The 22732-nt window shown below is 42.3% G+C and overlaps 1 protein-coding gene across 2 annotated transcripts in view; it reads left to right on the top strand.

The window, feature by feature from the left end:
- The window catches only part of kcnh3 (potassium voltage-gated channel, subfamily H (eag-related), member 3), a 177619-nt gene extending 158995 nt beyond the window's left edge, over positions 1 to 18624 (top strand). For both annotated transcript variants that reach the window (XM_039818142.1, XM_039818143.1), the window contains exons 11-15: positions 9475 to 9689; positions 15137 to 15393; positions 16112 to 16212; positions 16438 to 16490; positions 17351 to 18624. In XM_039818142.1, the coding sequence (XP_039674076.1) occupies positions 9475 to 9689; positions 15137 to 15393; positions 16112 to 16212; positions 16438 to 16490; positions 17351 to 18343 (1619 nt within the window). In that variant the 3' untranslated portion in view covers positions 18344 to 18624. The remainder of the gene's footprint in view (positions 1 to 9474; positions 9690 to 15136; positions 15394 to 16111; positions 16213 to 16437; positions 16491 to 17350) is intronic.
- The last annotated feature ends 4108 nt before the right edge of the window (positions 18625 to 22732 follow it).

The raw sequence follows: 22732 nt of genomic DNA, 5'->3' as shown, positions 1-22732 counted from the left end.
AACAGCTCCCTTAGTGATTGAGGCGGGCCTCAATCATCTTTATTTTGGCCACAGACACAATGTCAGCGTGCACATCGTACTGTGGATTCTTCAGGAAAAGTTCAAGAATGGGAACATATCATTTTTTTTTTGTGACACCTGTGTTGCTTGTTTTGTTACATTTTCCGTCAGCAGTCCAGAATGTTCTTGTTACACCAGAATCGAAAGACTCAACTTCTAAAATGTGAAGTTGCACTTCAGCTTTATGAGACTTAAAGGTGCCCTGCCATACAAAACCGTTTTTACTTGCATTTTTTGAAATATGTTAGGTCAATATGTGTTTGTGTTATGTTGCGAATGTGAAAATGAACTGCTACCTCCTTTGTCAGCTCTAGCCACTGAAAAGATATAAGCAGAGAAATCAGGCCAATTACAAAAGCTGGTCAGTCTGACATCATGTTGTCTGAGCTCATTACTATTCATTAGCTCGCCCAGTTGAGCTGGGTAAAGGATTCTGATAGTCAGGCTCTCATTGGCTAGCTGTTAGCCAATCAGATTCAAAAAGCTTAGCTGGTTGAATATTAATGAGAACTGGCAGAAATTAAGCTGAGTCTTCCTGCAGGCTTTCTATACCACGCTAGAATGGCTTGAAACAAGGTAACCAAGGCCACAAAAAAATGTTACAGAGTCCATGGTAGAACTTCAGACATCACCACAAAGTACTGAAACACATGTGGCAGGGCACCTTTAAGTGGAATTGTAATACTTAAAGTAAATAATATGGCCTAATTTGACCCTTTCTTTTGACTGTCTCTCATTTGGAGTCGGTCTTGATTTGGACTCAAAACTCTTTTTGGACTCGGGCTTGACTAGTCCTGGTCTTGGACTTGTCTTGGACTCAACAAAGGTGGACTTGACTACAGCCCTGATAGAATCACATATACACACATTTGCTGCTCAATTTCACTGCTCAACAAAAGTAAAAGTAAAGTAGTTCAGGAATAAAAAAAAAAGAAAGCTCGCCATCTACAGAAAGTAATACTTCATCAGAGGAAATTTGGAGGAATATGATGTTACTTTCGACAAAAAAAAAATTATTAGCAAAATGTCCACTCACTAGAAAATTTCCAGTGCTTTTACCCAACTAAGCAAGCTCCATCCTCTATTAAAGGCAAGAAGATGTCTGAACGTTTCAAACATTTCCCAGTAAGTAGACCTTGTGCCATGAATTTGTTACTTACTGTTTAAATCACGAGAGTGTGTTTAAATGCTTTTGTGTTTCTATATGTGCCTGTGTGAGCAGAATACAATATTTTATCCAAGAACAATTTATGTGTACACATTTGAGGTGCTTGTACTTTACTTGAGTCTTTTCTTTTATGCCACTTTCTACTTCTGTTCATTTACGTTTCAGAGAGAAATATTGTACTTTTTACTCCACTACATTCATCTGACAGCTTTAGTTATTATTTACTTAGTCTCGCGATTTAACGTTCAAAAGTAGTTTTAGTCGTGCAACAGAAAACTCAGATTGGACAGATAGTCTAGCTAGCTAGCAGTTAACCATAGCGTAGCACACCCTCCGAAAGATGGTCTGACACTTGGACTGATGATTTTAGATTTATTGGAAATCCCAAAACCAACGTAAGAGCTGGTTACAAAAGAAACAATACAAACAACAAATGCATTAGCTACCTTACCATATCATTTCAGAGCATTAGCATAACTTAGCATTAGCTCACAAGCTTATTATTAGCACATTACACAGAAAGCTAGCAACAGCTACAATCGTTCAAAACTACTTGAAAACAACTCCACCAACATCTTAATGTTACAGTATTATGATAAATACTAACCTTGTGCCTCTTCGAAAGGGTGCTAAAACATTAAATCTTTCACCGTATATGCATGTTACTGTTTCTCCTCTTTACCGTCGCATGTGGCAGAAAAAACTAGTTAAGTTGTCAGCGGGTGACTTTCAAAATAAAAGCCCCTCTATTTAGAACAGGAAGTAAGGCACTTGGGCTTAAACCAGGTACAAATACATAATAAAAATAACTGTTCAACAAGGTTATTTCTTCTGTAGAGCTAAGCATACACTGGGTTATTTACACATAGTCCTCATAAATCCACTGGGGTTTAGAACGCCAACACAAAGGAAGCCCAAGGCAACGGATATCCGGCCTAAATGAGTGAAAACCGGAGAAACTGAGAAATCCTGGAAGTGGAACGTCAAGGATGTAGTCTACTATTTACTTTACACATTAAGAGTTTTGCACGCAAAACACATGTAGTTTATAACATACACTGTTTTATTATCCATTAAACTATCCAACAATATAATGGCCTACAAGCCCAGCTGAAATGATTAGACCATTAAACACTTAGTTGATTGACAGAACGGTTTGGATCGTTTCCAGTTTCTAAAATGTGAGAATTTTTCTGCATTGAGTACTTTTACTTTTAATACTTTTAAATAATTAATTTTCCTAATGATACTTACATACTTTTACTTAAGTACCATTTTCAATGCAGGACTTTTACTTGTAACTGAGTATTCTTACAGCGTGGTGGTGTTAGTACTTTTACTTAAGTAAAGCATCTGAATGCTTCTTCCACCGCTGTTTATGTTCAACAGTAAATGCAGCTATCAGGGTTCACACACATCCGAGAAAACATCTTTAAAATATTCCGAAATAACGTGTCCTGGAAAGCAATGAGCTGTGTGTGAAATGTATGCAGGAGTGTTGATATGAGCTGAACTCACAGGACTTGGAAGCTTTCAAAATATTTTTTTTGTCAGATGTCTTCACTGGCAGCCAGCAGCTGTAATAAGTACTGTGTTCAGGGTGATAGATGTTTTGTGGGCGGCTTGCAGTTATGTTTTTTTTTTTTTCATGAGTAGACACATGCCAATATGAAATATGGTTTAAAATAATCACTAAATTATTACCAAAAATGGAGACTCTGGCAGGATTAAAGCAAACTCCAATGAATAAAAACGTTATTTTCTACAACAAATGTGATGAAAATGTGAAAAAGATCTAAACTTTTTTTCTACTGAGAACAGCCGTGTTTACATTAACGGCCCTATTTTAACGATCTAAGCGCACGGCATGAAGCGCCTGGCGCAGGTGCGTTTAGGGCGTGTCCAAATCCACTTTTGCTAGTTTAACAGCGGAAAAAAGGGTCCGGGCGCATGGTTCAAAAGGGTTGTACTTAGTGTCTTCATTAATTCATAGGTGTGTGTTGGGCGTAACATGCAATAAACCAATCAGAGTGTCATATTCCCTTTAAAAGCCAGGCGCGTTTGGACCTTGGCGCATTGCTATTATGATGGCGGATTGGCTGAGCAGGAAGGAGAGATTTTCAGGAGAAGAAACTGATCTGCTCGTGTGTGAAGTGAAAGTGCGCAAGCAGATCATATCATAATACTATTTCACATTGTAATATTTTTCATTTTAATCTTTTGAATGTTTGTGTGCTGGTTGCACGTCCCTGTGTGTGTAACAAACATAGTGTGCGCGTGCTGTGCACGAGCCTAGGCGCTGTTAAAATAACAATGAAATGCTGCGTTATTGACTTTAGACCAGGTTTTTGTTGGTCAATGGTGCGATCACCTTCCGCTGCCTCAAGATAGCAATACGCCCAGAATGCACCTGAACACACCTCCCTGTAAGACCAGCACGCCCATGGGCGCACAGATGGGCGCAGGTGCGTTTTTCTACTGACAACAGCCGTTCTTCTTTCTTTTTAATGCCATTATTTCCAGATCACAACTTAATTAATTCGTTATCTGGAGATAACAAAGCTTGTTTTCTTGTGGTAAAGAGGTAATTCATCACAAGTTGTTTTCTGTCAGAGCTTCCTCCTCCCAATTCATTAGCCGGTATGTGGCTCAGGTGGTAGAGCAATCGTCTGCCAATCGGAAGGTTGCCGGTTAAATCCCTGGCTCTGCAGTCCCATGTTAAAGTGTCCCTTGATGTGTTCTCCTTATGTGTGTGTGAATGTATTGGAAGTCGCTTTGGATAAAAGTGTCAGCAAAATTAAATGTAATGAAGGGTTTTTCCTGACTCAGAATGTTTGTGTGTGTATTGAAAGTCTCTTTGGATAAAAGTGTCAGCAGTCTAACTGACTGACAGCAACTAAAATGTGTTTACTTAACATGTCTTCAACACAGTGGATTGGTTAAAAATGTGTCTTGAAGAGTGTGAAGCTGTGTATTAAAGTGTGAGCATGTAGCTCGTCAGGTGGCATGGATGGCATTAGTGGCAATGCACGCAGAAGATGGGTAGAGAGATGCAGCCGCTATGGCAAGCCCTTTGAGCATTTATTCCATATCCTCGATATCAGATGTCAGGTTCCTCCACCAGTTGGCTATTTGTCAACACTAGCTGGACACATGTTTGTACTAGTGGAACATTTGTCTAACTAGTTAAAGCAGAAGCCTTACTAGTGACACCGGGCAGCGTACTAGTAGCCTGGTGAAGCCTATTTTTACCTTACTAGTTAACTAGTGTGCACTTTGGCTTTTACTAGTTAACTAGTAGAGATTTTGGACCGCACCAGTTAACTAGTAACGTCCAGAAACAGTCCAACTAGTGAACTAGTACGTTTTGGGGCTTTTACTAGTTAACTAATTGAGGAACCTGACGTCTGATATCAAGGATATGGAATAAATGCTCAAAGGGCTTGCCATAGCCTTCCACACACTGAGATTGAGTTTTCTGGAATTAGCATGTAGCTGTGTGAGGAAAACATTTGTGCGTGTGCGTGGCATTTGCGAAATGGTGTGATCATATGTCCTCACTCCCATCAGTCTCAGGAGATGTGAGGGCGGAGTTGCGTTCCAGTGAAGCCTAATATTAAACAGGACTGATTTGCAGACAGTGTGTGGGAGGAACGACCACAGACTCATGCTCTGCACCGCTGCTTTTACCACAGCCTCCAATATCACAACTACCAGTATCACATTACATTTCATTTCTACACTAGAATACAAAGTCACACTTCACTTACTCCTTTATATTTATTAATTATAGAGACACATTTTTCCCTTTGTTCTGCTCCATCCTTTCTAGTCCCTTTAATGTGACAGCTGCACTATCATATTCTCAATCAGAGGCCGCAGCTTTTTCTCTGCATTTTGACATCATGACTGTTTTTCTGAGGTAGTTCAGTTTGCAGACACACACACAAAATCATAACCAACCAACATTTAGCAGTAAAAGTGAAAGACAACCAACACTGAAAGAAATGTAGCAAATTTGAAATTTCGTGGTCAGACAGGATGTTGCACCTGTGACAACAGCTCAGAATAATTTCTTTAGTTGGCTGTCTCGCAGGCTGAAATCTAATTTCCTCTGGATGTGCTTCAAAGCCTTTGCAACACTAATCCAGCACACAGGGCGAACTTTCCCAAGGTGTGAATGTGTGAATAGACAAAGTGATAGACGGAGAAATGAGGGAGAAAGGGGGGCGGACTTCATGTGCATTTGTCTGTGTGGCAACGACAGATGTATATGTCTTAAAAATCTGTTTTCTCAAAAGGTCAATATGTATTGAATTAATGGCCTGTGTGTGTATGTGTGTGTGTATGTGTGTGTTTGTGTGTGTGTGTGTGTGTGTGTGTGTGTGTGTGTGTGTGTGTGTGTGTGTGTGTGTGTGTGTGTGTGTGTGTGTGTGTGTGTGTGTGTGTGTGTGTGTGTGTGTGTGTGTGTTGTTTGTGTGTGTGAGATATAGTGGAATCATCTTCAAATGCCAAGCCCCTGGCCCATATTTGATCTTGATCATGACGCACACAAACACACCCACACACACATCAATAGGCCCAATGCGGTGCGGTGCAGGGATTAATAATGAATAGATTGTACATTATTAAAGCACCTTGATTATTAATGCTGACGTGTGGATATAGCAGAGCCCTGCACAGCCCGGGAAGCTCTTCACATGGTTCAGCCCATCATGACCTTTACCAAGAACCTGCGTCTACAGCGTAGTTCCAGGAATTATACTGTCACTGTGCTGACGTTAAGTAAAGGTTTATTTCCAACTGATGGCCAGTCAAAGTGATCTCTTGAGTGTTAAAGTACAATCACGCGTTGCAAGTAATTTAGAGTCACGGCCGAAGACATTTTGCACAAATTTCTGAAACATTAACACACACTCAATCAACCACACACACACACACACACACACACACAAAGACACACAAAGTGCCGGACATGCGCCTGATCTGGTTTCCTGACCCGCAGTGATAAAATAAACACAAATACGTGATAATCACATTCCAGATATTACTCTCCCCCACCGGTGGAAAGTTTCAACTGGTTTTCTGCAAGAGTTGGTTTGACTGTGTGTGTGTGTGTGTGTGTGTGTGTGTGTGTGTGTGTGTGTGTGTGTGTGTGTGTGTGTGTGTGTGTGTGTGTGTGTGTATGCAACCCCGGAGAGAAAAAATGGTAAAGGAAATGAGAGAGAGAGGGAACAAAGAGATCAGGGGCGAAGTCTCACACATTCCTCAGTCCTGCCAATATCCTACCAGTATACTAGACCATCTCACACACACACACACACACACACACACACACACAATCACACTCACACAAGTCTGTTACCCTAAGTATTTGATGTAGAAAGACAATAACGAGACCAGAGTGTCTTTCCTGATATGATGCAACCTTTCAAGATACGGCTATTGCGCCAGATGATATTGCGCAGCCCTAACACACACACACACGCACATACACACACACACACACAAAACACACAGACACACACACACACACCGCTCATCTCATCTTATTTGGAGCTGAACCTCTCTTCCTCATTGACCTTTTATTTCATTACACCCCCTGCTAGGCCAAGCTATCCTAATTTGTAAAGGATCGCTGGATGAGAAGAGCAGGTTTGTCAAGGGAGACTTCATTTTGGTGCCCCCATTAGGCCTATAATGTATAAGTAATATAAGATCTTCCCGACAAGTCATTTTTAAAAAGAAGTCCAGTGATGTATGAGTTTAAAAGGACCAAATAAATACCAGACAAACAAACTGGCAGTGCTAAAGGCTAAAGGCTAAAAATCTTTTTACATTGATAAAAGAAGCTTCTTTCATACGTTGCCCTCATTTTTTTCACCTACACTCAGACACATTGAAGACTAGACATATACACACTCTTAAATGTCACTTTCAAGTGTTCACCTCCTGCTCAGTTTAACATTTTGCTGTGATTATGAGCGATACAAGCACGCCCTGGCGCTTGCTGGCGCTCTTGGCTCTGACGCCACCCATCATCCGTGAGACAAAAAGACAATTGGAGCTGAGCTGTGGTGTGGGAAGGGAAAAGACGTGGAGGAGCAGAATTGTGAGCGACGTGGAAAAGACAGAGAGACAGACGGAGCGTGTGAAGAGCCCATCGTGCCAGATGAAGTAGAAGCACAGATGGAGGGGGAAGGGATCAAGAAAGGAGGGTGCAGACTAGGTCTACGATATGAAAGAAAATATGCGATAAGGTTGTTGAATATCGCGATAGCGATATTACTTGTAATAAATAAACAGATATTAAAATGTACTCAGTTCTGCCTTTCTGCTGCTTACAGTATTCTGCTAAAATACAACAAATTTAACTTTGAATTGAATATAAAAGGCACCATTAACAAAAGAATGGCCGTTACATTTTAAAGTGCCGTTTTCTACAGATATTTTCTTTCAACTAACACAAAATATCTCTGAGTGTCTGTCGCAAACTTTCACTATATGTTTGTTGCGCCCCTTGATATCAGGATGACAATAACAAAAAACGACATATTGTGCAGCCCTAGTGCAGACGACTGTTCTCGCATTGCCAGACCTTCTCCCACAGCGTCGCGGAGGAAGGTCTGGCTAGTTCACACAGCATTCCGGGATGAAAAAAACGTGCTCTGGTTTATTGGCATTTCTTTAAACCAATCACAATCGTCTTGGGCGGCGCTAAGTGCCGAATGGAGCCCCGGTGCCTCTGCAAAATAGCCTCTGGAAGGAACTTGTTTTGGTGGAGCGTGTGTACGTTCAAAAGTAGTTTTAGTCGTGCAGCAGAAAACTCAGATTGGACAGATAGTCTAGTTAGCTGTCTGGATTTACCCTGCAGAGATCTGAGGAGCAGTTAACCATAGTCCTCACAAATTCACCGGAGGTTAGAACGCCAACACAAAGAAAGCTAAAGGTGACGGACATCCTGCCAAAATGAGGGACATCCGGCGGTATTTCCGGCGGTACCTGAACAATCCCAGAAATGAAACGTCGTCGATATAGACGACACAGCGATAGAAGGATGTGGTGGTTCGGAGGAAAGGTTCATTAGCTGCAGTTGTTGCTCGCACGGCATGCTCCAAGCTCTGGCTCACCCTACCTCTCACCTTCCCTCTCGCTTTCTCACCCCTCCCATCTACAGTATTTCTCCTCAATCAACCCATAGCCAGTCTGCAGCCAACCCCACACTGTGCCCCCTTAATGTCACCTTTCTTTCCCTAGTTTCTGTCATTTTCTCACCCTCCCTCTTTGCAGTCTTCCTCCACACTCCATCACCCATTTTAGGTCCATGCCTGCTTCTACCCTGCACTACCCTAACCTGGCTCCCTCCATCTTGCCTATGTTCCCTGTTCCTGCTTGTTCTTCTCCAGCCCTCTCTTCCTTTTAACTCGCTCTTCTGTTCTCAGCTGTGTCGCTGTGCAGTCTTTGTTCAACTTTTTCCCTTTTTTCCCCCTAATACCGCAGGGGGCTCTGTCTGTCAAAAGCCTCACAAATGAATGTCGCCCAGTATCTATAATACATCTACTTTTTCTTTTTGACATCATGCTGTGTTCAGCTAATTATCTCAATGAAAATACTGCATGCATATATATATATATACATACTGTATAGGCACATACTGCAATAACACCCTGACTGTGTTTCTCCCAGTGGTTTAGTTGTTCTGTGAAATCCCAACAGACAGCTTCTCTGGACAAAAAGTTCATCCGGGTTTTCAAAAACTAATCCACTGAAGACAATAACCCCTAAAGAAATAACATAACATAACATAACATGCAACAGGCCAACTTTGATGTAAAGCAAGCTAATACTAATACTCGCTTGTACTCACTTATAAAAAATGAATTCTACAGTTTATTGTCTATTTTGTTATTATTTTGTTATAGGGACTTGAATTATTGTATTTACTGTGTCATCTTTTCTTGATTTTAGTCTTGGTGGGTGGTGATGACGGTGGGGTGTGTTTTGTGTTTAAAATGAATCACAAAAATCCAATACATTCTCCCACTCTTCTTTGTTGAAATGAATGCGAAGGTTCATTCCTTTGGTCTTCTGTCTTTGATGATGTGCAGCTCAGACCGTCTGGGTGCTTCGTTTACTTACCCTCTCTGATTCCCTCAGGGGGGAGACAGTTAGTGAAAATATACTCTTGTCTCCTTCAACCTGCTTCAAAGACATAAATGTGTCTGTGCGTCATTCTGCATGCGCAGGTAAAGGAGATCTGATTGGCTCGGACTCGCTGACGAAGGAGCAGGTGATCAAGACCAACGCCAACGTCAAGGCCCTGACCTACTGCGACCTGCAGTACATCAGCCTCAAGGGCCTCCGCGAGGTCCTCCGCCTCTACCCCGAGTACGCCCAGAAGTTCATCAGCGAGATACAGCACGACCTCACGTACAACCTGCGAGAGGGCCACGGGGCTGATGTGAGTCACACAGTAATACCACAGGTTTAAGAGTTGTGATTGGATTGTTCCGATTGGATTTTTCTTTTTATGTTCTGTTTGATGTTCCTCTTGCCTCAAAGTGTCCCTTAATGGTATAGTAAGTGATGTTATTCCAATACACTATTTGAACAAATTCAGTGAATATCTCTTCACGGTCACCTAGCTCTCTATTTTCTGTGTGTAAAAAAAAAATCCCAGCTCTGGCTTTGTAAATGGAAAACAAACAGAAAGGAGTGCAAGAGCCACAAAACACTATTCCAGCCAATCAGCAACAGGCAGCGTCAGTTGATGGTGGGGGCAGCATGTGAATTTGCTGGCGGCCAGCAGTTATCTGTTTGTAAATCTGGGAGGCGGAGCTTCTGAAGGGGGCGGGGGGTTGTATTTGTTTGGCAGTTCACATATCAACGATCTTTGCTCACTTTACTGCACCTTTACGCGGAAAATAAAATATTTTAACAACATACGTTGGTTTTGTGAAATGTCAATTAAAGGTTTTGTTGCTATAACAAGATAAAGTGATATTTTGATAAATTACAAATAGGGTTTCTTTTAAAAATGGAATAATATGGTATTTTCTACGAGAAAATAGGTCATTAGAAAATGAAAATATATTTTTATGAAGTGAAAAGGGTTTTGTAAAAACGAGAAAAGTTTATCATTTATACAAGAAACTGATTGAATATTTTTGAGTCACGTTGGCAGGAATACGCTGCCGTATACAACACACTAGATCAGTCAAACTATTGGCATGTGCAGCCTTGAAAATAAAAAAAAGACATTTTATATTGTGCCAATGTGCCTGAGCCCAGAGATGCCTTAAGAGAAGTCTCATGGATAAAAGCTATGCATGACCTCTCCTCTACTACTGTAAAATACACACACAGATCTGTGCTCACATCACAATTTGGCAAGCCGAGCCTTGGACTACTCCTATACACACATAAACACCCAGCCTGTGCCTCTGGCTGGTGCAGCAGCAGCAGAGGGAGCAAAACACAGGGCCAAGAATAGCTCAGTGCTGCTGTTTGAAGCATTCCTGTTGCTAAAAATAGTGCAGGGGGGAGCATGGGCTGTCCCTGACTGGCTGTGTTCCCCGCAGCTGCTGCTAAGATTGGATCCTGCTCGTTAAAAATAGCCCAGCCAGCCGAGGAGAGAGGGGGAGGAGGAGAGATGAAGGGGAGGGGGGAACTTTGGCTCATTTTCTCTTCTTGCTCTTGCTCAGTTCCTCCCTTTTCCACTGCAGTGCTGTGCGTTTCTCCTGGGCACACAGCACACTTACTGCAGAGTGTGCGCTGGGTGCAACCATATCAGTGTGTGTCTGTCGCAGTATCTAAAAGGATGCCCGACTCCAGATGCACAGGCTGCTGCCCATATCTTTTGGTCCGGGGCTGCAGATGTCCATCCTGGTTATGTATGCAGAACCCTTCTGTATACCAGCAGCCCAGGAGACTGTGTTTGCATATGTATGTAAGAAAAGACTGCTGGAAAAGAGGGGGGGGAAATCCTGCAGATGTTTCAAGAGGCAATCCCAAAGGATGAGAATGCAACAAAAAAGAGACGTTGTGGCTGGTGCAGACTTAATTAAAAAAAATATATACAAGAAAAGATGATAAAGAAGAAGGGAGGGAAGTACAAATTGAATTGAAAAACCAGGGTACCAAATGTAAAAAAGAGTTTACTAAGCAAGGAAGATAGCTACAGTTTTTTGTTAGGAAAAAAAAGATGAGAAAGCACAAGATCCATCCTATAAGTGATGGTTGTACTTTCAGTGTCCCCCCCCTGCTGATTCACCGGCTGCAGATTGACTGTTATGACCTCGGAGCCTTGGGCCAAACAACTTGATGTTGAAGAGCAACCAGTCGGCTGTGTGTTCTGAGCTGTGCTAAAGAAACAAAAAAAAGGATATTACAGCATGTTTTGGTACCCCGTGTTCCTGTGCTGTTCAATCTCTGCACCAGAAACATGATAGGGAGAACAACTTAGTGCCTGCACCTGCACATACTGTACAAACACAGTCACACAAAAAGCATTTTGTTCATTCTTGTCCTTGCAAGCACACACACACACACACACACACACACACACAATTTACATACAACCACTCACATGTGTATCTGCAGTCAGACGTGACAAGTGCATTACTCGATCACACATACATGATGCGACCGCAAACTTGAGTACACCCACACACTCGCACGCAGACGAGCACAAGCCGGCACGTGGCAAGTGCACACTTATCACGCCTCCGCATCGCAGAGCGCTCCCTGGTTTCAGAGCTAGGAGCTAAGATTAGACCAAGAGAGCTAAAAATACATTACGGTGGCACAGGAGTGGGGGCGTGGGGGGGGGGTTGTAAAGAAAGGGGTTGGCTGAGAGGAGGAGGGCAGAGGGGGAAGAGGAGAAAAAAGAGAGAGTATGCTGAGCAGACAGGATCGGAGGGAAAGAGAGACAGGGAGTGGGAGAGAGCACGGGGAAAAGTGGAGGGGCGTTGGCTTGTTTGCATGATGAGATATGAAATACATGCATTACTCAGCGGCAGCAGCCATGCTATGTTCAGGCATGAGTGATGATAGAAATTGACACTCTAATCTGTAATCACACTGTTTTTCATTTGTTTGAATGTGTGGGTCAAGTCAGACCTAGTCTATATCCACATCCATAGAACCGGAGCACGTTTTTCTCCTATCCCGGAATGCTGCGTGGACTAGCCAGACCCTCCTCCGCAGTGCTGTGGAGGAAGGTCTGGCAATGCGAGACTATTGAAAAAAGACAATTTTTTTTTTTAGTAGTATTGATTTATGTTATTTTTTATTCTCTTTGTTATTCATTTTGTTTGCTTTGTGCTTCTTTTTATTTATAGTTTGCTTTCTTGTCAAAACACTATGAATGTGGGGTTGATTGTGGTTGTGATTGTGGTATGAATGCATGGGGGAGTGGTAGGGGTGGGTGGGGGTCTTGAAGGTTGTTTTGTCTTTTTTTGTAATTCCTAATTTGCTGTACGTATTAGATTCTAAATAAAGTAAAAAAATAAATAAAAAAAAAAACAGTCAAACCCAATTTCATTGATTTTTAGACGCAATGCACATGCACTAAAACTCTTTTTATTTTATTTCTTGTATTGATGTATTTAATAAGCTATACCACTGAGGATCCCAAGTTTCTGGGAATGTGGGGGGTTTAATGACTTTGCTGCGCTGTGTGTCGAGTACACAGATGTTCCTTATTACTCATTATAATCCTGGTAGTGTGAAAGAGCATTATAGAGATATAATTCTATTACAGAATTATACAAAAACACACCTGAATAGTTACATGAATGAATGAATTAAAGCAAATCATTTCAAATAATCAAACAATATTACACTTTGTTTTGGTTGCTAGTCAGGATCTCTAAAATCTAAAATGCTACAAAGCAGTAGAAGATGTTTCGGGACATTTTAAGTCCCACCCAACTCACTCATAGCGACCTCCTATGATAGCGACATCCAGCCACATCTGTTATGATCAAAAAGTTAAAGAATTAAAAAGTTGTTTTCTGCATCTTGTGCTGAACTTTTGACGTCTTCTCAGTCAATCACAGACAGAGAGAGTCCTGTTTTGTTTAGCTAGTCATTTCTGGATGTTTCAGCGACCCAGCATCGACACTGAAGACAGCCTAAGTTATTTAAAGGTGCAGTAGGTAAGACTTATAAAACTAACTTTCTGTCATATTTGCTGAAACTGACCCTATGTTCCAGTAGAACTACATGAAGCAGGTCATTTAAAAAATAAATCCAGCTCCTCTGGCACCACCTACAGCCTGTAGTGCGATTTGCAAAAATCTACCGCTCCCTGTTCAGATGCACCAATCAGGGCCAGGGGGTGGTGTCTAACTGCTTGTCAATCACTGCTCAGGTACACACATCCATTCTCCCTTGTAGGGGGAGGGGCTTAGGAGACCGTTTTGGGCTTTAGCAGAAAGGGGGGAGGGACTGAGAAGTTTTCCATGTTCAAATTCTTTGGCTAAATCCTGGATCTTCACAATCCTACCTATAGCACCTTTAAAACATAAGCAGGAACATAGCTGATGGAGAACAGGGACGTGTGTGTGTGTGTGTGTGTGTGTGTGTGCGTGCGTGTGCATGCACGCGCGTGTGTGTGTGCGTGCGCGCTCAGAGGAAAGTGATGAGGAAAAGTCAGATGCAGCAGTCTGTATTAAATGTAGCATGACAGTCTTCTATTTTTATAATATTCTCTCCAAGCAAAAATGAGAAATAATTGGAATTTAACTTTTTACTAGTCGCTCCTCCATTTCTCTCTGATATTCCCCCATTTGACATAATCCCTCGAGGGTGACAGGGTAAGTTTGGAACATGGCTAAGACTACTGAAGTCCATTTATGAGTAAAGTGACTTGTAAAGTCAGCATGTGGGCCCGCTTTTCTCTCATTTATTTACGGTCTGGATTAAATTGAAGCACCGGAATCATAAAATAATATCATATACAGCAGGGTAACATGAAAACAAGGCCAATATTTCATTTGCACCAGGATTACGAAAAGTACACCAGAAGTTAGATCTTTTCTTTGCAATTAGCAGTAATAACATTATTGACATCAAGGGAAAATGTCCAAAAAGTTAAGGATTGTTTTCGTGAGGGTTTGAGACCACTGAAACACAAACCCAGGAATAACATCACCTCTACAACCCCTCCCATTAAAAATATTCCAACTCTGAAAGAAAAGGAGCTTAAACGTCTTCGAAAATTGTTAAGTAATATCCTAAACAATATCCTAAATGTTTGCTCACTTTTAAGTGTGTGGAAAAGATGTGCTTTTAGATAAGATTATATTTTATTCGACATGGACACACATCACAGTTACATTGGACAAACCAGATGCACAGCTTGAGTGTTTTAGCACGAATGTTAATTTTCAACATCTGTCAACAGGAGGCTTTTTATAAAAGTAAAACAGACTAACAAACGTTAAGTTAATAATAATAATGTTAATAATAACAATGCTAATAATAAAAGAAGGGAAAATGTGCTGCAAAATAATTAAAAAAAGACAAAAAAGAGCAATATATTCAGAATTATTTACATACAAAATCTACAGCGCAAAGGCAACATGATCAGACAATAACCCAGTGGCAGGCTATTCACGTGAGCACTGTTGTTTTCAAACTTCTGTCTCCTTAAATGCTCGTTGTCAGGAAAAAAAAAAAACCTACCCGAAGTGGTGTGAGTACAGTACATCAAACATTCAACGCCCATAAGTAGAAACTCTTGTGTTTGCCTGCCGCCCGCTGGTACAATCATGTCACTACGCTCTATTATATAAAAAAATAAATAAAATAACTCTCTGTTGCTGTCAATCACAGCAGGTGTGATGGATCACATTGTTTCAGTGTGTCTGTATTCAAACTTCCGTTCTCTCTTCCTCTCAGGTGGACTGGGAGAGCAACGGAGGCCTGGTGAAGAAGCTGCCGTCGATCCGTGAGGATGAGGAGGGCGACGAGGAGCAGAACTCGGTGTCCCGTGCTACTCGCTCGCCGCTGCGTCTCGGCAGGGGGCTCAGCTCGCCCCTGCGCTCCCCTCTCCTGCCCCCGAGGCCGTTCCGCGCTCCCTCCGACCACTCCCGCCCCACAACCCTGCAGATACCGGTGGTCAGCTTCAGCAGCGTGCAGCCGGAACTCAGCCCCAGGTTACACACACACACACACACACACACACACACACACACACACACACACACACACACACACACACACACACACACACACACACACACACACACACACACACACACACACATCACTGAAAATCTGAAGTAGCTGCAGCATAGATGTCTGGCTGCCATGGTAACCAGTTTGATACTGATACTGGAAGATGATGTGTGTACATTGGAAGTGAACGTGTCCATGTGACAGAGACTAAGGACACCCTGTCTGCTCTGCTGTTTAGTGGTATGTGAACAGAAACCTGCTGAGTGAGGTTTTTTTTTATGTGTGAATGAAAACACTGCGCGCGCACGCACACACACACACAAGTGCGTTTCACTATCGTTGTGGGGACCCATCATTGACATAATGCATTCCCTAGCCCCTTACCCTAACCTTAACCATCACAGATAAATGCCTAACCTTAACCCTTACCCTAACCATAATCATAACCTAATTCTATCCCTAATCCTACAACCAAGTATTAACCCTCAAACAGCCCTTTAAGCTTGATTTTGGCCCCATAGAGCCGTCTGGACCCCACAAGTATGCTGGACTCCCGGTCTTTGGACCCCACGAATATAGTTAAACAAAATCACACACACACACACACACACACTGTAATGAGTGCTCTTTCAGCTGATTTACATTCCTCTTCTGTGCGCCTTCTCTTACTGTTGATCTCTTTTTTTCTCTGCATAGATTCGTGGACGGGATTGAAACGGAGAGCAACTCCAACTCATCGCAGAAGTTTGAGTTCAGTCCCAGCATGTCACCTGCAGCACCGCCCTCTCCCTACCAAGGTCACACACACACACACACACACACACACACACACACACACACACACACACACACACACACACACACACACACACACACACACACACACACACACACACATACATACACACACACACACACATAAACATACACACAGAGAGCAGTATTTGTATTTTGCCTCTCTGTCAGAAGCATATTTTTTTCTGGATGATTAATTTTTAATTTTGTTTGTGTTGTGTGTTTAGGGATGCGGGAGCACTCTGAGATCAAGCAGAGTGTGTCTAAACTGACTGAGGAGGTTAGTGCTGACCTGTTGATGATGATGATACATGAAAAATGTCTGCTGTGAAAAAGGCCTATTTGTATTTGTTGGAAAGTTATAAAAAAACATATTTTTGTCTATATAGCTCCACCATGTGGCCATTTATCAAGCACTTTTCATTCAGCTGAATGAGTACTTTTACTTTTAAGTATATCTTTCTGATAATACTTTTACTATCTGAAAGTGGGATTTTGAATGTTGTTGCATTCATTTTACTACTTAATAATAAATTAAAAAAATCTGAGTACTTCTTCCTCCACTGGCAAAATGTGATGGTTTCTCACCTGTAGAGGAGACAACAGTTCACTTAAACATTTGCACTTAAACATTTGCACTTAAGTTTGCGTCTATGTGCAATGCCCCCAATACTCCTTCACATGATTTAGGTATTCAAAATTATGAGCACCATCAACCAATCAGTTCCAGATTTAAATTCAATTATATTATTAAAATATCAGAGTCAGAGGGATTATGCTGCCTTAGCAGAGGTACAAGCTCTGTGAGTGTTTCCATCTTAATATTCTATCTCAGCGTAGACTCTATAGTCAAAATAAATAAATGGTGCTGAGTCTGTGAATATTTTGTATGCAGTCTGTAACAGATTATGATTAGGTTTTACACAAATAAGGATTAACTTTGTCAGCAACCCTGCCATCCCATTAGAATAGATAAGAAAATCTGCATTTTCATTGTATTAAATACAATGACATTAGGAGCGCTACTCCTGATCACTGCAAGAAAAGACACAGGAAGAACATCACAAAGACAAAACTAACTTAATTTACCATCCCACTCTGGTGTGTGTGTGTGTGTGTCCGTGTGTGTCCACCCAACAGATGAACAGTCTCTCTAAACAAGTCTCCAATCTCAGCCACGAGCTGCAGGAAATGACACGCCTGCTGAAGCCCCTCCTCCAAGCATCACCGCAGCCAATCCTGATGACCATGATTCCAAACTTCACCCCGCCCCCTAGCAGTGCCAGCCAGCTTTCGCCTAGCGCCTGTCTCGTGCTGCCGCCCCCCGCCTCCCCATGTCCTCTCCAGAGACCTGGCACTCATTCCCTGTTGGACAGCGGAGACGTAGACGGCGTGGATTTGCCACGATGCCTTCTCCCAACTCCTCATTCACCAAAAAGGCCTAACTCATCTTCTTCAGCATCGCCACAGCTCCCGTCCAAACACCCAGGGGCCAACATTAAGGGCCCGAGCCTCTCCAACCTCCCCCCCCCCGAGGAAGGACTTCCTGAGGGTACCCCGGTCCTCCGAGCCCTCCACGCTTCTCCCAGTAACGGGATATATTTGCCCTCTCTGCAGGACCAGCCTCCCCTGGCCTCTCACACCCCTTCCCCCTCTCTCTCCTTCTCCATGTCTCTCTGCTCCTCGCCATCGCCATCGCCACCGCCACCGCCATCCCTTTCCCCCTGCCAAGGCCCCCACCTGTCCCGACCGGGCAGCTTTTCCAGCAGAGGCCTGCTGCCCCCGCCGCCCTCCCAAGACACCCCCCCTCCCCCGTCCTTCCACTGCTCAGCTCCCCCTTCCCTCACGTCCTCCCCCGGAGACCACGCGCCGAGGCCTCCGCCTCCGCCTCCCGTCCCCCTCGTGTCCCCCGCCGTCTCCCTGCCGCTGTCTCTGGACTTTGTCAGTGCGAGGAAAAGGCAAGGAGATACCCGGACTCCACTTTGGCGTAACTCACAGCTGCGCCGCGGGGAGGCCAGACCTGTCGCTCATCCCCAGGAGCTGGAGATGCAAGAGTGGGGGCGACAGGTGGAGGACGGAAAGTTCTCCACAGAGCACATCAGCTTCATCGATGAAGAGGAGCCAGCGTTATGAACGGGTTAAGGGGAGACACTGCAGGTGAACAGGGACAATATTTAAACTAACAGATATCACCGTGAAATTTCCCCAGCTGATTACTTACATTAGGACAATATTGTATTTCAAGTTTTCTCAAATTTTATGTTTAAATATGCCAATAAGGCATTATCAGCTGTTCATTTTTGTTTAATTTAGGAGAAATTTACAGTCGTAAACAGGGTCCAAAATTAACTTTTTGTCCACCAGCCAAATGGCTAATAAATGTTCAAATTTTACTAGCCACAAGATTACTATTGTTTTTTTGGCTGGTGAGAGATGAAAATCTATCAGCCACTTGCATATTTTACCAGCATTTGGCTAGAAGATGGTGCTAATTTCTAGCCTGGTCCTACCAGACTCTGGTCCATTTTATTTGTACAGAGAGTCCATTGACAAGTGTTAACTTCCTTGAAGGCGGGTACTGTGTTGAAGTTTAAAACTATTGGATCTGCCCAGAGCCACTCTGGATCTGCCATAACCAATCGCTAACGTTTGGTCGTGACGTCGGCTTAGCATCGCTAGCGTTAGCCTTAGCCAACTCCTTCACCACTAACGGAGCGAGCTGGAAAATCTAACTTTTCCTGAACCCCGTGAGGAGGAGGACCACAACATCACGGCCCCCAACACAACTCAGCAAAGACTGTTCTTGCTCGGGCTTTAACTTCTGGATATTCGGCAAAGTTGCCACAACGGACCGAATGGATTCGCTCGCATCTTTCTCCGCCGCCGTTACGGAACTACAGCTCAAACTAGCGCACGACCTCAACGTCATCGTTCTCAGCCCGCTCCCTCTGTTCGCTGATTGGACCGGTAAATATTTGACCGGAGAAAACCCAAGAATATACCGCAAACCCAGACCGAGTACTGAAGGAAAATGAAAATTGAGCGGAAGTACGTAGGAGGGCGGAGCCAGGCTAGCTAATTTTGAACCCAGGTCACAAATAGACAAAATGTAGTAAAATAACCACCTAAAATGTTTTTTTTTAAGACATATTGTAGAAGCAAAATGGAAAATTGTGTTTTTGCCTGTAGTGTCTCCCCTTAAAACTGAGCAAAAGCGCAAAATGACAAAAACAGTAGCAGGGAATGAAAGAGATGAAAAAAAAGGGAACAACTGAAATCAGATCAGGGAAAGTGACGGCTGGATGATGGAATGAGAACCAATGGGAAACAGACCGCTGGTCCATTTCACACAGGAAGTGATTGGTCAGACAGAAACATGCCTGGTGTCAGCAAATCAGTGTGAAGGGGAACCTTTCAACACTGATCAACCACAGAACAACAACAGCACAACTTGTCTTACAGTATCAACACTTCAGTAGCATCATACGACCCCCCCCCCCCCCCGCAGATTCTGGGACACACAGGACCACAGCACAACCTTTTTAACCGGTTCCAGTGATCTCTGGAGCCGCTAACGGATTATACAATATTGCTTTTTAGATCCAGTATGGTCTAAAAAAAGAAAAGAAAAAAGGGGCAGATATACACATATCTCAGTGTGCCAGATAACCCGAGCCGAGTGTCTGGGACTGGGAATGTAAACTCTTCATTCAGTCTCAGTCGCATCAGGTCACCTCACCTGGAGAGCCAGTTTGCTACATCAACGGGATTATATTTAAAATTTTAAAATCTGCCTCTCGGCTGGTGGAGGAAAACATCCAACCATCTCTTCAGAGTCGTACACAGGCCCATCATTCCTGTCTTTGAAAAAAAAAAAAAAAAAAAAAACATAAAACGATGTTTGAATTGTTTTTTTTTAAAAATTTGAACAGATATGTCCACATTTTCTTTCCCTGTAAAAAAAGTACACAGTCAAGTCAATAGACAGGCATACAGAGGAGCAGTGTGCTTCTGTTTGAGTGTGGATCTAAAGCGGTTGGGTTGTGTGCCAAAGACAAAATAAAAGCAAGATTTACTGTATGTCAAATGTGTTGGGAACACGAATATAAAAAAAATATAAAAACAGCACCCATACGTAACTCTTTATCACCATCATGACTGTTTACAACCAGCCTATCAGATTGTACAGCAAACTCCCACATCACTCCTGAGCTTTAGCCATCCAGCCATTCGTGCCTTCTCCACATAAAGACAGAAATTCCCTAAAGTCCGCCTGTTAATGACAGGCAAGCATTTAGATCAAAATTGACACAGAAAGCCATCAGTGTCACCCTCAGAGGACACTTGCACCTTTTATTCTAAAATGGAATTTATTTATTTAGGCTGTGAATTTATTTATTTTTGTTGTCGAAAGCAATGAGGAAATATATTGCGTGTCTGGGAGATGTATTAGAAATAGGCTGGGGAGGAAAAGGTTTACCATCAAACTGCATACACTCCAGACTTGAGTGTCACCTTCCCAATTCTTATGTAGCACACACACAACGCATATCTTGAACATGCACACATGTTCTCATCATCTCCATCCCCTTTTTTGCCAGACAACAGCCTAACCCTAAAACTACAATACCCAGGCTGCATCGCTTTGGAGGTCTCAGGACTTCTGTACTTTTTTTTTCTTCTGTTGCTTTGCTGAGGTGCTTTGTGCACCATGTTAACTTGTAATATAAAAAGTCAGATTAATGGTTTCTATTTTCTGTAACGGGGTTGGGGGGGGGGGTGGACCTGGACTCTTTACACTTGGAAATACATAAATTCACTGAGCAGAACTCCCATTGATGTCTGTGGAGTTCTGATCCAGAAGTTTACTCTGGGGTTGGGGGTATGGGTGGGTCTTGGGTACACGAAAGGATTTTAAATGCATGTCACTGCTTTTTTTTTTCTTTGCATGAGAAATGTGCCTGCTTTTGAGCTGTCGAGGGCAGAGGGCTGATGGGAGTCGACAAACTGCCGGCCCTGTTGGAGGCTGTTGGGTTTCAGATGTTTTATTAAAGACTGCTGTTACATAAAAACGTTGCCAGGATTACATACTGTACAACAATAAAGAAGTGTTGTTTTCTAAGATCTCAGACTCCTGCGCTACTCTCGGGAACCGATGGCTTGTGCCTCATATTACAATCGAGTCTCATAGGTGAGCATTCTTTCTCTGAAAAACTAAATCCAAGGGATGTTTGAAAAAACCAGAAGGTCCTTTAAAAACACTTACTGCTTTTCTGAAGATATTTTCAGAATTGCTAAAGGTCCCATAATGTAAAAAGTTAATTTCCATAACTTTGTTTTTATTAATAAAGCAGGTGGAGGTGCTGTATAAAGACTGTGAAAGTGTCAAAACACTCAACCACAGAGAAATGCACACAAACTGTGCCTTTAAAACGAGATGCAGAACACCCGGAAGCGCTGGCCAATCAGAGCAGATTTGGCTTTTTCGCGAGGGAGTCTTAAAGAGACAGGCGTTAAAACGGAGCGTTTCAGACAGAGGATTAATACAGGTATATTCAGACAGACAGTAGGAGAAAAATAGTGTTTTTCTAAACATTAAAGCATGGAAACATGTTCTAGTAGAAACCCCAAATTCAAGTATGAACCTGAAAATTAGCCTAATATGGGACCTTTAAAGTCTTTGAACCACCTGTATGAAAAAAAGCCTTCTGTCTGCTGCACGTCAAAAAAGAGCTGAAAATGGCATGTCCTTGCCCTTTTTGTAAAATGCAAGAAAAATACGAATGCATTATTTATTATAAAATATATAGACGCAATATAAACAAATACAACTGATTATACAATGTGAACTAACATTTTAAAATTGTATTAATTACGCAAGGACATTATTTCCGGCTACGGTCTTTGCTTGGATTAGGAAACGGTGGCAAAAAAACACGTCCAAAAAACTCTTTTTTATCCTGCAGCAAACCCAATATTTAAGATATATTTATTTTGATTAGGACAATGCACATTAATCAACATTTCTGGAAATGTGCCAGTGGGCTAATTTTCAACTGTAGTCCTGCATGTCAATTATGGTGGGAGGAAACCCACGCAAACAGAGAGAACATGCAAACTACACACAGAAAGTCTTGGAATGAACTGGATTCAAACCCAGAACCTTCTTGCTGTTATGCAGAGGTGCTAATCACTGAGCCACCATGCTGCCTTTGTGTCCAGATTGTTAGAAATGTGTTCTGGAAGATGGAAACACCCTCAGCACAGTGGTGAGCATTGTTAAAAAAAATAGCCTCTGGGTTTTTCAAACATGCCTGTATATTTATTATTTATTATTATTATTATATATATATATATATATATATATATATATATATATATATATATATATATATATATATATATATATATATTTTTTTTTTTTAGAGAAAGCGATAATTACCTCTGTGCCTCAAACTCTGGAAATACATGAGAGGGACAAACTGGAAGCGAAGCAACCATCGGCTGCAATACAAACCAAAT

Source organism: Perca fluviatilis, chromosome 12, assembly GCF_010015445.1.
Source record: "Perca fluviatilis chromosome 12, GENO_Pfluv_1.0, whole genome shotgun sequence".
Lineage (NCBI taxonomy): Eukaryota > Metazoa > Chordata > Actinopteri > Perciformes > Percidae > Perca > Perca fluviatilis.
Note: the sequence above shows the minus strand (reverse complement) of the source record. Positions and strands in the feature narration are given on the sequence as shown.